The sequence below is a fragment of the Aquila chrysaetos genome, chromosome 3 (genome assembly GCF_900496995.4).
Source record: "Aquila chrysaetos chrysaetos chromosome 3, bAquChr1.4, whole genome shotgun sequence".
Taxonomy (NCBI): Eukaryota; Metazoa; Chordata; class Aves; order Accipitriformes; family Accipitridae; genus Aquila; species Aquila chrysaetos.
This window is the reverse complement of record NC_044006.1, coordinates 42,133,226-42,150,108: the sequence shown is the minus strand read 5'-3', so window position 1 is coordinate 42,150,108 and position 16,883 is coordinate 42,133,226. Positions and strand designations below refer to the sequence as shown.

The 16,883-nt window shown below is 36.8% G+C and overlaps 1 protein-coding gene across 10 annotated transcripts in view; it reads right to left on the bottom strand.

The window, feature by feature from the left end:
* Window positions 1–4,176: 4,176 nt before the first annotated feature.
* The window catches only part of HNRNPA2B1 (heterogeneous nuclear ribonucleoprotein A2/B1), a 17,298-nt gene continuing 4,591 nt past the window's right edge, over window positions 4,177–16,883 (bottom strand). For 3 of the 10 annotated variants that reach the window (XM_030009518.1, XM_030009524.2, XM_030009525.2), the window contains exons 2-11: window positions 15,734–15,844; window positions 14,632–14,778; window positions 12,893–13,103; window positions 12,459–12,560; window positions 12,280–12,369; window positions 11,674–11,736; window positions 11,168–11,287; window positions 10,761–10,883; window positions 9,644–9,726; window positions 9,005–9,489 (exon numbers count right to left, since the gene is read on the bottom strand). In XM_030009518.1, coding sequence (XP_029865378.1) covers window positions 9,665–9,726; window positions 10,761–10,883; window positions 11,168–11,287; window positions 11,674–11,736; window positions 12,280–12,369; window positions 12,459–12,560; window positions 12,893–13,103; window positions 14,632–14,778; window positions 15,734–15,844 — 1,029 coding nt within the window. In that variant the 3' untranslated portion in view covers window positions 9,005–9,489; window positions 9,644–9,664. Of the gene's footprint in view, window positions 7,366–7,588; window positions 8,324–8,564; window positions 8,800–9,004; window positions 9,490–9,643; window positions 9,727–10,760; window positions 10,884–11,167; window positions 11,288–11,673; window positions 11,737–12,279; window positions 12,370–12,458; window positions 12,561–12,892; window positions 13,104–14,631; window positions 14,779–15,733; window positions 15,845–16,883 lie in introns of those variants that run through there. The other 7 variants (XR_005932131.1, XR_003922738.2, XR_003922739.2 and 4 more) reach the window with 7 other exon arrangements.

Here is a 16,883-nt window from a genome sequence, read left to right as displayed (position 1 = left end):
CTTAGGTTTTATTTTTCCTGAAACAATAATAAGGATATTTGCATGAAGACTGGAGGTCAGTGATTACAGTAGTACAAACAGAAAAAACTACACTTGAGGAGGAAGACTGCATGTTCAAGGGTCTGGCAAAGCCAGCCGACTGGAATCTGTGAGAAAGTCTACCAGCCAAGGCTTCTGAATGAGGAAATCTGTTTAATTTTAATTAGAATTAAAGGAGCTAGGCCATCAGTCCCGGTGTAGTTACATAGGCCTATGTAAAACTAGGAATTTAGTTTCTGGTGATGGGGGAGGGGGTAGAACATCAGTGGGTGGGAAAAAAGCAAGCTTAGATCAATGGTACACATGGAAGAAAAGTGTGTTTTGTTCTTGAATACTTATTCTTCATATACAAAACGAATGTATTTTATTATTCTTTTTTAGCACATAAAGAAAAAGTGTAGCTCGAGTTCATCATCACCTTAAAATCACTGTGGATTTATGTATTCCTAAGAGATACTCTGTGCTTTGCATTTGTTGAGAACTGTTCTGCGTTTCCGTTTTCCTTTGAGGAGAGAGGCCCAGGAGGCTATTGCATTTTTCCTCACTAGTTTCACAGTCGTAACTCCAAGCAAATATAAGGTAGCAATTAATTTTACAACTCATATGGTCAATCTGCAAACAGATTCTGAAAAATTAGTATCTGATTCAATATTGTCTTACCTTCATCCTATCCAACTGAATCATCCTCAACTTCCTTCCATGAAAATGAGTGATGGTGAATGAGTTCCTGTTCTGTTTCCTACCTGATATATATTTACTTGTGTACCTTCCCTTCTCCCCCCACTTGGATACCTTCCTCCAGGAGAAGTACTAAAGCTTTTCTTTTTAGCTTTTTTAAACTGATATTTTTAAAGTATCTTCAATGTTATGGATTTAATTTTTTTGTTTGTTTTCCCCAAGTCTTTAAATTGAACCAAATTACTATTTATCTGTACTTGTGATAATGAGGTTACACTCCGATAATGGCTTTAAATAAAGAGAAGAGCTTTTGGGGTTGGTATTTATTTGTGCTATGAAAAAGAAGACATTTTATTCACTCACATGCTTATTCACAACAGCTTATCCTTTTCTTTTTTACCTGAAAATCATCTGCAATAAAGACAACCTAAAAGGCACATAATGAATGATAAGGAAGGAACATTAAGAGGTATACTAGTTTGTGAGATAGTAAAATCATTATATTAACAACTAGATAGCAACAAATACTTTTCATATCTTTTATAAACAAAACCCATAAAACTGGTATTAAGAAAAATCTCATTGGTCACGGCATGACGACAACATAGCAACTTTATCATCAGCTGTGTTAAAAAAAAAAAGCACTTGCACCAAACAAAAACTACACCTACATGCAATACAAGTTGAAATGCCAAATTATACCTTTTTCAGAAATAAACTATGCCATTAGCATGTAAGTCATGTTGTTTGTTTGCACTTGTGTTTACACAAGTTAACTGGTATCAAGTGGCATTTTCTAAAAAGGGAGCACTGCCTCAGAGTGCAAAATGCACTGAATTATTGATAATGAAATCAGCCAGTTCGAACAATTTACTCTGCATTTCATATTAAAGGATTTATTTAAATAAATGTGTGCATCTGTTATTTATCAGTTTTGCCACAGCCTCAGATTGATAGGGTAAATTCATAGCAGAAACTTTCATTAGTGAGACCCTAAATTTTCTTGCCATTGGTTAAGCATCAGTGTGAAGCCTAGCTATTGTAACTGGTATTCACAAGGAATTTAATCACTAGTTCATGAACCTCAACCAAAACATGCAGCTGGTAACAGATACATGTGATGAATTGTGAACTTTATTTCTAGTTCCAGGGGAGAAAAAAAAAAAAAAAAAAAAAAAAAAGTGTATTTGAGTCAGCATGATGGTAATCTTAATTAAATGACATAATACGCACTTTAAAGTCTATGCATGTAGCCTTTGCAGGACCAGGTCTTTTAAGTCTACTTCATGGCCCATGTGCACAAATTCTGATAGATACTACATTGGCCCATAACTGATAAAACCAGAAACCCAAGCATTTCTGGTTTAGGGCCTTGCAACACAAGCTTCTACAGTCCTACAAGGGAAGGGAGAGGGGAAAAAAAAAAAAAAAAAAAAGCTAAATCATCTGATGCCCACTCCTTTGGCAGCAGTAGAAAGTGAGCATTGCAGATTGTAAAGCCAGCTACTACTGAAGTAAAGCATACACCCAACTGGGTAAGTTACATGGTTGAATTTTGGCACATGCTGATTATTTTCATAGTATGTTGGAACTCTTTCAAAGAGAGCAATCCTAATAGAAAGCATCATACTCCAGATGCTCCATATAAAGTGAAGACATCAGCCCCAACCCCATTCCATTACCTGTAAGTTTTCAGACTGGAAAGCATCATGAACTGCCCTAAGCTAATACTACTTTCGTTATTGTTCAACAACTATTATTTCTTTAAGAAGTTTATGTATGAATCTCAATTTCTGAGAACTCGGCTAGCAACTATACCCCTACAAAACCTCTCAGGTGAATTACTAATTTTGGGTGGAGTCTGTGTTATAACAGTGCTGATGACGCAGACACTGAGCATTAGGTATGCATGCACTATGTACTTTTCTCAAACCTTCAGCTACCTACCCACAGACAAGAAAAACTGTAGGCAGAATTCAGAACAATGTCCTGTTTCTTCAGTTTTAGTAACTGCCATTAAGTTTCATCTAAACTGTTCATGCTTTTTGAACTGTCTTCCCTTTCTGTGACTAGCTCATGGTTAAAGAAATAAAACAAAAACCCTGAAACCCAAACACTGCTTGGGTCTTGGATACATCTTACATTTTCACATCCTTAAATTATTTGTCAAAGTTAGGCTAGTCAGGTAAGGGAAGAGCAGGTTTTATAGCAAGCTCTCCTCCCAAGACAAAGGGTTTCCGAAGCTACTTTTAATATGCTTCATATAATGGCCTTACACACTATTTTCAACTCATATACAAAAAGGAGACACTGTACAAAGCTCGAGCAGCTCTTCACGGAAACAGCATTGTTAGAGAAAACTAGTAACAGAAATGACTGCAAAAGGTGGGAAACCCCTGACTGAAATCTATCTTGGTTTTCTTACTATACTACTGTAACTTTCAAGAAACCAAAATCCTAAGTGTACAAACCAGAACCACGTTGTGTAAGACAACACGGTGTGGTATCAAACTTACTGGAGCTGGCTGCCTAGAGAAAAAGCTATTGAGGCTGCACCCTACCTTACTGAATACTAACATGGAAAAAAGCATCTCTCTGAAGAAGGAACAATGAAAACACTTTTAAGACTTGTTATACTGCTAGAAAACTGCAAAGCTGAGGATTGTACATTTAGTTGTTGATACAGCAACAAAAAACTGTAAATATCAATGTGGGAGTTATCATTAAAATACTGTTCCCATGGTAAAGCTATTAAGTAGTGCTACATTAATAATGAAAAGTAAGAGGTTATCTGCAAGAGGTTAGAAAAGGTCAGACTGAAAAAACACCAGGTGGTGGCGAAATCACAAGCAGATTACCCTCTCCATTATTCCTGGTAGTAAGACGCATAGGCACTCCATAACAGCACGAGCTGCTAGCTGCTCTTAGATCCATACCTCTTCTATAGAAGTATCCATTCGAACGAACCCAAGTTTAGTACTTCATTAGAATGCAGTACCCCAAGCGTTATGACATGTAAGACTCAACACTCACATACAGGCATACCACAAGTAAACCCTCACAGAAGAGACATGGCATACTGCTGCAACACTACACATGCTTCAAATGACCACTAACAGTACTGCACTCAAGTGCAGCTTTAGCTTCATGTTCTGGTTTTATTCAACAGATTTGGCTTTTTACAGAAGTGAAATTTTACAAGCTAAGACTGTTCCTGCTCATGAGCTTACAATCTAGTTTTAGATGGGGTAACCAGAGTAACAAACTTTGAAGAGGAAAGAAAGGACAAAGCAACTTCCATCAAGATCAGTTTGTCAGTTTTAACAGCTCAGTATTTGTCCCAAAATACACATGCTACATTTTTATCTTATGGGAGTCACAAGTATGGTTCCAATGAGAATCTTGAGAATAGAGTAGGTAGAGGCCTATAAATGAGGCAACAGGACACTCAGCACCAGGTTCTAGTGAAAAACTATTTATTAAATAAACCAAATAGAGATGACACATAACCATGTGAAGTCTTATTACCGTAGCACACCTCCATAAAGGCACTGCAACTTCATACCTGCTACACAGCTACCAGAACCCCGTTAAATCAGCCATTGATTTTCGCACAAGAATGCCCCCAAAACGACCAAGAAAGAACAGACCAAAGAAGAAGTGGGGGGTGTGGGAATCATGTGTTGGTGAGAACTTAGGGGGAACAACCATTTTCTAGGACTTGCCCACAGTCACCTTGTTCATACAATGAAGCACAGGATGGAAGGTCACACAAGCCAGTTTGTAAACTACATGGTCCCCAAACACTGTTGACCTAGTATGCTCATAGCACTGTCAGGCAAGTCACATAGCCATCTAAAGTTAAACACTGTTTACTTTTACTGTTGATAAATAAACCAATTCTTGCTACCTTAACTGGAATAACTTCGGACAACACTGAAACTTCTACTGCAATGCAGATCAACACTAGCTGCAAAGCAAGAACACAACTGTTAAAAGGGACAGTATGACTTCTGGCAAAATAGATCAACGTTATGCAGGAAAAGCCTTCCATATTACACTCCTATGCATTCCTACCGGTATCGCTGTATAAATGAGAAGAGAACCTGGCATCTCCCTTAGGAGGAAAAAAAAAAAAAAAAATTAACACCACTACTACAGGATTTTACTTGCATCATGCACTCTGCTTTGAAAACAAACTGAAACCCTAAAGCTACAAGGGATGTACTGTTCCAGTATGTTCTTGGCAAATCATCCTTTCACAAATGTGGTCAAGCTGCCAAAACACTCAGCTGACAGCTCCTTCAAAATTCAGATCTATGTTTTTGGGGGGTTTTTCTTCCCCAGAAGTAGTATGATTTCATCCCCAAGGTAGTATGTACATTCATCACAGAATTAGAAGAATGCAATCATCTTCTCCACAAACAACAAAGTTCATTTCCTGCTAATTTTACAGTATTAAGAGCAATTTTTCACATTCTCCTAAACAATTTTCAGCACCTGAAGCACAATAGAAGTGAATAAAATTCAACTTTCTTTGTAAGTAACACAGGAGAACACAAAGTCTGAGTGGCCAGAACCCTGGTATTGACTTCTCTTCACCACCACTTTATAAATGCAAGTCATACACTGTAGTTTTTTGCTCCCGTACCAGTTACCAACAAGTCATGTTGTCTTTCACATTCTTAGCTCAGTTTGCTGCAGAAAATGTTTGCTGGGGGCAAGCTTGGCCTAGTACTGACAACCTGATCCCTCAGTACACTGAAACATACTGACCAGCAATGTTACCCTTACTTTGAAAACAAAGTCTGTAGAGTGACAAAAAACCAACTTCTTAGAAATTAAAAGATGAAAAGCATACATTGTCTACAAATTGAGGACCAATAATTGACCACACACTGTTGTTTTTATTCAAAGTTGCTAGCTTTCAGTATCAGGTTGACTCAAAACGGCGACTTCTCTCACTGAATTCATCAGTAAACACTGTGATTGTCACTTGTTTTAATTCTTAAGAACAAACCAAGAAAGAAAAGTCATGAAAGTTCAACAGTAAGACAACAAGAAACTTACTCAAATAATCCAAGATTTCAAAACTTTTAAATATCCAGTAATTTAGTTTTTGCATACTGCTGTTACCTATACATTCCCTTGCCCCATCACCAGTAGATCGAAGTTAAAACATCCTCATGGAAAATATAATGTACTTAATTCAAGTAAATTTTAAACCGTGTTGTAAAACTACTGAAAGAATATAAGTATCTCAAACAGAAAAAGAGAAGAATTATTTCCCTTTGAAGTGCTTTTTTTTATGTCACATGAACGTGGACTTGGCAACTGTAAAGAAAAACTTCCATCAACTAAATCTAAGTTACAGGGAAGAAGGCAAATTCCTGATCAGATGGTCAACTCATTCTGTTGGAAAGAAGAAAGTAAAGCAGATTTTGCGCCATCTTCATTTTCTGCTTCCGTTGCAGCCCGCTGGTTACCTATGCAAATATTTCAAAGTTTAACTTCAGAAACAGAAAAAAAAAAATCATATGTGAACCCTTAAATAATAATGAATCATATAAAGAAGGTTAAAGACACTATGATTCTGCCAAAGCTGAACATATAAATTTCAAGTTTAGAATAAACTGTGTATGTAGGTAACAGGTTAAAACAGTACAGACGGAAGATACCTTCCCTCAAATACATTCCCAACTGAAGCTTTCCCAAGCTCACGCTTGGAGTTTGGTTTGGTGGGGTTTTGTTTCGGGGGGGTGGAGTGGGGTGGGGTTGTGCAGTTTTTGGGGGATGGTTGTTGTTGTTGTTTTGGTTTTGGTTTTTTTTTTTTTTCCCCAGAAGATGCAGCTATCAGTACACAGTTCTGGTACAGCAGGAACTCTACATTCCATTCAAGTCTTTCTCTCTTGATACTAAAAACTCTTTACAGGTGGAAAGGATAAAGCTATTGTCCTATCACATTTTGACAAACTGTCTTAAGTGGTTAGTTTCATTAACAGGAAAGGAGGAGATATTTTTATAAAGTGATATAAAACACAGTCAAAAAGCTATTTTAAAGCAATTGTGTCCAACAGCAAAAAGATCAGCATTTTTAATTTGTAGCACTGTTTCTCCCAACAGAGAACAGATGCCTATGGTCAGAGATACAAGTTCTGTGAATGCACTTGCCAAGTTGACTTTGTTTTAAATCCACCTCAAAATTGAATGTTTCAAATCATGAAAGGGTCTAAAAGCTGCACATAAACATTATTTAATGTTAGACACACACTAAGTTTTATTAAGCATTACACTAGAACTACTTTGGTATAAAAAATACTTTATTTTAAAGCTATGAAAGTTATAAAAATATGTAGTTAAACTTTCTACTCACAGAATGGTTGCTATTTTAACATTAGTGATTTGTTTCTCCTAACGAATCTTAATTTTATTCGAAAGGTTTACAAGACATTATTACTGTAATTTAAAAAACCCAGCATTACAGGGAGCTGTACTAATTGTGATGTTTTATCAGTATTCATTTAACCTCTAGATTTTTAATGAAGGCAGCAAAAACAACTATTTTCTGATGATACAGAATTTCTTATTTCTTGAAGCGTTTCTGTGGTTGACCACTTCTTCATTAGTTACCTGCAGCATGGCACCTTCCTGCCAAAGAAAAAAAAAGTGTATCTGAAGATGTTTATCACATATGTCTAAACCAAATTACCAATAGGGGAACTTCAGCCATTTTAAAAAAAGAAGTATAAGCAGTTCACTGGTGTGTCTAACACAAAAGGAACAGGACTTCTGTTAGCTGAGTCCACGTTCTTCAGTGGGTAGCCTTTTAAAGGCAGTGGAACTTTGAAATTAGGGCGCTTTTTTTGGTTGCTTTTTTTGGTGGGTTTTGTTAATTTTTTATTTAAAAACCAAATCTAGTAGAGTATGCCACCCTTACTCTGAGTAACTCATTACTTGATGAATTTTCATTAATTTGAGGTGCAAACATTCAATGCAGTGAGAGTAAGGCTGACTGAATTTGGCACTAAGGTTTATTAGCTGCAAGAACTATAAAAAATGGTGGAAACCTCAACATTCTAGCCAAATTCCAATTTACGTAATTACAGTATACACTTATGAAATACCACCTGCAGTTTCATTTGAAGTTTTCACTTGCCCTCCTAAAGAACTGCTTATGCAGTTGTTAAAAGAATGGACGACACATTCCTTCACAGAGGCAGATGTATTCTGTGGTGCAATTTTTTTCCTTACACGTAAACAGTCTACAGTTACTTGGGAACCTTCAGGATGAAATGTGTTATATAAAATAGATTACAGTAGACAAGACACATAACAACATAGTTCATTTTCAACAGCACAGAACTACCTTCATTGCATTACCTTGCAACCACCATAATGCATAGACTCCCAAGAAAAAATAAAATGTTGCAGGATGCAAAAATAAAGTTGTATGATTTAATTAACTTGTGACCTACCATTTTAACTACCAACACCAGGGATGGAACCCTTGCAAAGCTTTACTAATGGACACTTGCAGGTCTCATTTGTTCAACTGTAGCAGTGTACAGTGGCAGCAGTCTATGCTTGTCCAGGGTTCATATCATAGCTAGATTCCAGTAGGAAAAAAATATGTTAAGTAGCTGAAATTAACAAAAATTTGTTTGTAAAAAATTTAATAATACAAGAAAACAGGATTCACAAATTTCTTTTAAATTGGTAATTGTTAACTCAATGCATTGCTATGTTAAACTACATAATGATAATCACTATACTGAAAGAATACTGTCATACAATATTAGTTTCTTGGTTTTGGAACATTAAGAAAGGAAAAGTAAATAAGATCTTACCTAAAGAAGTTTAACTGAAGCTTAGAACTATTTTGCTCTACACCCTCAGCCTTCGTTGGCATCCTTATAAACTACTGTAGTTAAAGCTTTGCAGAAATACAGCGCAGCTTTTTAAGACTGGCTGAACTTAGTGACGTTTTCAAGAGTTCTCTTGTACTAGACCTGTGTCCCTGGAAGAGTACCTCGCTGGGGATATTTCCTTTCCTTGCCATTGAAGAAGCAGCATCTAAAAGATCTAAAAAGGTGTTTCTCCTTGCAGAGATATCCCTTAAGTTATCTAGATATTTTAAACCTGATCATTTACAGACAACATACTTTTTTCTGACCAGCATTTAATTTTACATGTACAACAATAGCTTTATATTATTTGTGGGACCTTATACTACCCACTCCTTGCCTTATTTTACAGTATTAAAAAAAAAATCTAAAATTACACAATATTTCCTTTAGAATTATTTTATTAAATCATAAATGTACAACAGCTTCTTAACTCTACACACGCACTTAAATTTTTAAAAGGAAAACGTTATGTCTTATTACACCATGATCCTGGCTAATAGCTTTTCAAAACTTTGAGAAAAATCTTAAAAAAGGTTTCACATGTCACCTGAAACTTACAAATTTAACATTATCAAAGGAATGCTTCTACACTTACAAAGACCACTAGAAAGAAACAACAATTAAAAAGCTAAGAAACTGTCTCAAAGGCATTTTTACAATCCTTCCTCCACAGTAAGGTAATGTTATTAAATAATCCAAATCCATTCACAAAATGGCTCTCTGCATCTGCTCTGGTGTCTTCTGCCATATCACTGCATATTTATGCATGACTGAGATAAGTGTTTCCTTAACATTGTTATTTCGATAACCTGAAGCTGTTCTGTTACCTCTGGGCTCTCATCCTCTCCTATTTATACAGTGAAGCCTGTTTCAACAGAAGTAAAGAGTAAAAAAATAGGTTATGAAATTATTCATCTAACCATTTTTTAAAGGAAAGATAATATGATCCTAAAAAGCTTTTAACTCCTGCAGCTACTCTCAAGAATCACTGCAATTTTAACACTTATAAACATACTTACCCATGGCATGCTTGCAGAAACTCAGTAACGGCTCCTCCCTCCATATCCACCACTTCCTCCACTGCCCCCTGGACCATAGTTTCCTGCAATTGCAGAAAAACAACAAACAGTTACATCAGTACACTTTTTAAATCTAGGAATGGTTTTGATTCTGTATGAAGATTAATATCTCCTTTACTTCCAGAGACACCATATACAATAAAGATTTTAACATTTCACTGCCTTCCTCTAAATAACCTCCAAGAACTGCCACAAGGACTACATGCTGAAATCTTAGAAGATTCAATCAACAGCGTCACATGTAATTTGATGCACTGTACTGTATTGAGCCTGCGAGGGCTAACTTTATCTGCATGCTAAACCTTACATGAAAGGACTTCCTGTTTCAGTTTCTGTTTCACAAGCTTTACATGCCATATTAAACAACATTTAGACAACAACAGAAAGGGTCAGAAAAAAGTGACACTACAACGAGGGGGGAAAAAAAGGAATCCCAGCAAGCTTAGTGGACATTCACTAGACACTCTACAAAGCTGATAGCAAAGAACATGAAACTTGGCTAAAATCTTTACTGACTAGAAACTGCAAAACGTTTCATAATAGTCTGGAAAAAGTTAATATCTTGTCATTATCTTTTAAAAAACAGTAATAATAATTTTCCCCAAGACAACCTTTACAGTTTCAAGATGCAAAATTGTATCCAACTTGCAGAAAGAACATGGCCACTGCAGTCCATCTACTGCAGGAGTTACCAATTTCTACGTATCAATCTTAGAATCATAGAATGGTTTGGGTTGGAAGGGACCTTTAAAGGTCATCTAGTTCCAACCCCCTGCCACGGGCAGGGGTATCTTTCACTACATAAGGTTGCTCAAAGCCCCATCCAACCTGACCTTGAACACTTCTTCCAGGGATGGGGGCATCCACAACTTCTCTGGGCAACTTGTTCCCATGCCTCACCACCCTCACTGTAAAGAATTTCTTCCTTATATCTAACCTTAATTTATCCTCTTTTAGTTCAAAACAGTTACCCCTTGTCTTATCTTCCCTTCCACCTCCCCAAAAGACTAAAGCCCACCCACTCTGGCTCCAAGGCAGGTCAGGACATATACAATACCTCCACCATATGGTCCCCCCATGTTCCTGCTGCCGCCAAAATTTCCACTTTTCATTGGACCATAATTTGAAGGTTGCTGGTTATAGTTTCCAAAATCATTATAGTTTCCACTTCCGTAATTGCCTGCATTATCAATACAAAAGTGGAGAAATACCTAGATGAGCTAAAATGCATATGGCACTCACTAAGTTATGTCATTATTAGAATTTTAAATAAAGTACAAAATCGCACAGGTATTCCAGCAGTGTATGCAACAAACTGCTTTTTCACACTATTTCTTACTATTTCGAAAACAAGAGCTTCCTTATACAACATTTACAAACACATACCTCCCCTGCCCCAAAATCTCAAATGACTAGCACTAATTTACAACTGAAATGCTTGGCCATTTCAAGCCAGTAGGTTACCTCCTCCATAGTTGTCATAGCCACCTCCATAGCCCCCACCCTGGTTGCCATATCCAGGTCCTCCTCCACCATATCCTCCTCTTCCTCCTCCGTAACCAGGACTGCCACCAAAGTTGCCACCTATGACAATATAATCCTTTTAAAATAAACTTTTCCGTGTATAAGGCAACCAAATTATACAGGATCAGAGGATATTTTTCCATTTAGTTGTGACCAAAACCCACCAGACTGCCTAAAAGCTTCCATTAAAAGGCTTAATTCACATCTTGATGTTTCAGGAAATTTAAGAAACACTGCTGTTCTAAAGAAAAGGGCATTGTTGTCCAAGAAGTAACCATACAATTTGCCAGGTAGAAGTATAACATGAGCCAACAGCCATGTGTGCTTCTTAAAGCCAACCAAATGGCTTTGGCAATTAATATCAATTTTTTACAAATGGTAAGTGAATGTAAAAATGTTTCTGAGTGACAGGAAAACAACCACCACCACTGAAAAAGTAAACTAACCTCCAGGTCCTCCACCATATCCATTATACCCATCACCAAATCCACGGCCACTTCCATATCCATCTGTTGGAGAAAAAAAACCAGAAGTATTTCAATTCACCTGTAGCAAACTAACTGAATTCTCAAACCCCTACAACCTTAAAGACCAAATCTCAAGAGATTATTGATTAAGCACACATACACCTGAATTCAGAAAAATATTATGTGAAATAACACATCCAATCATTGCTCTACATCTTCTCTTTTCTTGCATTTGTAAGACACCCAGTTTTAATTTTGGACATAGCCCTTCCACTATAAAGGTCAGGCAAGTGCTGCATAGAATTACAGAGGAGAAATTTCTGAATTCCTTAACAAAATTAATAAGTTTAGGTTAATTTTGGCTTTTAATAAAATCCTTAAAAAAACCAAACCAAACCAACTTCATTTTACTGAATATCCACATAATCAATTTCTGTACTACAGAAGTGGTTTGCAAGTTATTTTTCCAAAAAATTCTGTAACTGCTATAGCCACATTTAAATTAAACAGCAGTAGCTTACAAAGTTATCCAGAACCAGAAAGACAATATAAATAAGGAAAAAAAAAATAATGCTACAAACATGCCTGTCTTACCAGCTCCCCCTCTGAAATTGCTGCCAGGTCCTGGACCAAAGTTGCCACCACCTCCACGTGCATCACCAAAACCGAAGTTCCCTGTGGCAGTTTAACATTTATAAGCAGTGAGGTCACGGAAAGTGAACACAAAAATCAACCACAAACCATTAACCATTACTTGTACATACCTCCTCTCCCACTCCTTGAATTTTGAACCTCCTGCATTTCCTGTCTAGAGAGAGCTTTCCTTACTTCTGCATTATGGCCATTAATGGTGTGATACTTCTGCACTGTAACAACAAGTAAGATACCACCAGCATTTAAGTACTGATCTGGCAATAAGAATATCAGGCTTCCAAAAATCAAAGTGATTTCCAAATTATTCCATACATATTCTGGATCATTTAAAAAACCCAAAATACCATACGATTTTTAAGCAAAGAAGCCCGAACTTAAATTTAAAATACATGTTCCCCCACAATTCACCAAAAGTACAATGTAGCAAATATTCATGCACGTAACTAATCCCATTATCTCTTTAGTTTAACTTTAGCTTTACACAATTACCATAACTGCAAGGATTAACACTATCAAATGAAAGAGTGCAATGAAGCTTACTTACATACAATTTTATCCACAGGATCATGGTCATCAAATGTAACAAATCCAAACCCTCTCTTTTTACCAGACTGTCTGTCAGTAATGATTTCAATAGTGTCAATTTTTCCATATTCCTCAAAGTAGTCACGAAGGTGGTGCTCTTCAGTGTCCTCCTTAATACCACCAACAAATAGTTTTTTCACAGTAACATGAGCACCAGGTTTTCCAGATTCCTGTTAAAAAAAAATCCTTTAAATTACCAAAGAAAAACAACTTCATAACCCACTATTTTGCCAGGATTGCAGGAATGGAATACGGATAAACTAAGATTTTTCAAGCACTGAGATAGCACTCTTATAATGCATGTCCCTGCAACCTTGCTTGGGGGGCCTTCTGGGACGGAAGGAACATGGGGTAATTGGGATGTTTTTCCTCCCCCCCTTTATGTCAAAGCCTTAAAAGCACTGAAAAAGATACAGATAAAAGTCCTATTAAATGCATAAAAGTAAATAAACAGCCTTTAAATGGATTTAGAGAAAACATAAGATCAACTGTTTGAAAGAACTGGAAGTATTTAATAACTTAAACTAGAGCACGATTTTTGTAATTGAAACAAAGATGTGTCAGCTTCCTCTCCCCATTTCCCCAACAGCAGTGAAACCCACATTCCACTCCTAACAGCAAAGGTCATTCAATCTCAGCAAATCCACAGCTATGCATTTTAACTCCTATTCAAAATATGAAGACAACTCCTCACACTCATGGGTTATTTTTACACTCATGGGTTATTTTTACACTTTGGGCATGGTATCCACACTGGTGCACTAGGTAAGAATGACTTACTCCCAAAGCTCAGCAATAGCTTTTGTGTATAAACAGTATGCACGTATGCTGCTTTAATTACCTTTTTCCAACTGCTAACCAACCCTGCATTGTGCAGGGAATGGAAAGAAAACTAGGCTAGCTAACAGGGGTACCAGTCGTTACGATTTCCATTTCCCTTGACTCCCCCCTCTGGGACAGCTCATTCAACTCCAGTTCATCAGTCCAAATACATTAAACACCTGGGTCCAACCTTAAACTGGTAAACCCTCCCAGAGCTCCCATAACATGGTAAACAGAAATCACCTAGAATCTGCACTTGTTCCTGAAGTACCTCTGTGCCACAGTAACCTGACTGAAAAGTTTACAAGTGCACTGCATTCCTGTGCACACACCTAATTTGTACCCTGACATTTAAAAACCAAATATGCCTGGGGCTAAAACTAGAGCAGTGCTAAGATGATTTTGTATTCCACCACTGGAAAGAAAGAAGCATCCCTACTACATTCCCTATTTTTAGTCACGTTATATACCTTTCATAAATACCCCAAAAAATCTTGGAACAGAGTCAAGAGAGATTAACAGGAGTGTATTAATTTGAGGTTTAGTTACAGTAACCATTCCAGAGAAGAGTTAGTTTGGAATTTGCATAATTACAGGCATTCAACATGGTTTCACTAACATTACTTTCAGACCCCAGTTGCGTCCCTTGCAGACATGATTCTCATCCAGAATAACTTAGTAATTCACTGTAATAATAGACATTTATGTGTCATTTAACAGACTGAAAGTATGGGAAATAGTGCCCCGACTACAGCCTTTTACCTAGAGAATTTAAATCCAGGCAATTTCAAACAATAACAATGCATAACTGTCTGACCAAGACAGAGATTCCTTTTTCAAAGCATGAAAAGTATCTGCTTTCAAAGCCATCCTTACCTCTCTAGCCACAGCTCTCTTGGGCTCAACCACCCTTCCATCAATCGTGTGAGGTCTTGCAGCCATAGCTGCATCAACTTCAGCCATGGAGGAGAATGTTACAAAACCAAACCCCCTTGATCTTTTGCTTGCGGGATCCCTCATTACCTAAAAACAATAAACATGTTTAAACCATTTCTACCTCTCTCATACTAAGCGTAACACTAACAACATTTGGAGAAAACGTGTCAACTTCATTTACATTCTCCTTGATTTGATCTCGAAACACAATTATAATAAAGTAGCAGGCTGTGCTGGTTAAGTACATGAATGGCACTGCTTGGCACAGAAATGCAAACCATTGTTGTCCTCCAAGACTCCACCTGTAACTCAGAAATGCTGCTCTATCAGCAACGTATGTTTATGTTTGTCTTCTCAAAAAAAAAAAAAAAAAAACCCATATACTTTCTTTTAAGCTTTCTGAAGACTACAGACTTTAAATTTGTGTTATGAAATACGTATTTACTGCTCCCAAAACAAATTCAGTGGAGGAACTTCTGCAAGAGTCACTGTCCCTGGAGGTATTTAAAACACGTATAGACGTGGTGCTTAAGGACATGGTTTAGTGGCGGACTTGGCAGTGTTAGCTTTATGGTTGGATTCAATGATTTTAAGGGTCTTTTCCAACCTAAACGATTCTATGAAAACATCACACAGAAAGACATCCTTTTCCAGCTTTGTTGAGGCTGCTTACCATGACATCAGCTCTCTGCCAAAGGTTACCAATTACATACATGTAATAGTGCTCTGTGTAAACACTCCCTAATGCACTTCAGCCAATGACGCCCAAGTTAATTTTAAACTGTTGAAACCAGTGGTTAGAGATAATCTGGGAGATTTTACAGGAAACAGATTGTGAACGCTCCCTAACTCTACCGACAGTTTGCAAAAGAGAGTCTGTGCATAGCTTCAATGGACTGAATTACGTATAAACCAACCAACTGTACACTTAAAAAAATTTAATATTCTATCTTTTCCTTAAGCTATCCAGAAAACTAACTCCCCACTTTTAAAATTTCTAAACATTCTATGCTATTGTTGCGCATTAGTATGCCAAACTTACCACACAGTCTGTAAGCTTTCCCCATTGCTCATAGTAACTTCTCAAGCTTTCCTCTGTTGTTTCAAAGCTTAAGCCACCAATAAACAGTTTGCGGAACTGCTCCTTTTCCCTCTATCACAGAAAAGAAGATAACATTAATATAATTAACAATACCCCATTTGCATCAGCATAATTAGACAATAAGGAAGATTTTCTTAACTGTCAAAAACTTTCAGCAAGACATATTTTTCAAAATTAGGCTTGGCTCTTCTAAATGTTCTACCACTATTGAAGAAATTAAGCAATTTATGCCATTCTATGGGTCCACTTTTACAGTAGTTTTTAATAATGTGCTTCTTCCCATCTCTCCCTCCAAATATTAAGAAAAAGGGACCACATTCAAAAGACTTCCAGAATAGTCCTCTAAAAGATCTTTAGGATATGCTTTTTAAAGAAAAGGAAAATAAAAACCAAACCCAAAGTTCTCATTACAGGTAACATGAATTCATTCACACTGTCTGATTCTACTCCAGATGGCATTTATTTTTAAAAATCATTCTGGCTCAAACTGTTGTACATGGATACTATCATGCTATTTACGCAAGGCATTAAAAATAAATGAAGATACAGCCGAACATGTTCTAAAATGTGTCGTCGATTCATATTTTCTCATTAATTACTGAAACGAATGAAAGCTGTAGCATCTGTAAAATTGAACTGGGATCCTGCACCGTTGGAATCAGTGGTAAACCTATCCACCCTCAACAGCAGCACTATCAAAACTCGATTCCCTTTAAAGCATAAATGTGAATAATACATATTCACATATGTATCCACTAATGTAAATTATCCTTTCAGTAAGACTTCATTCTATTACCTTTCAGAGAAATTATCACTGCACTTGCCATCACAGCAGGAATTTCTGCTGATCTAGTACATAATTAAAAAACCCAGGACCAATAACAAGGCATTACATTTACTATACTGTATGTAGTATTACACCAAAGCAGGAAGGACAATCTTCCAACCTCTACCAGATAAAAATACTTTCACACTAACTTTTTATACTAAGCAAGCATCATAATTGTCATTTTCTACACACAATAGCATCACTAGATCATAAATTTTGCAGTTTCGTATGTCAAACGGCAACCATTAAAAAGCTTTATAC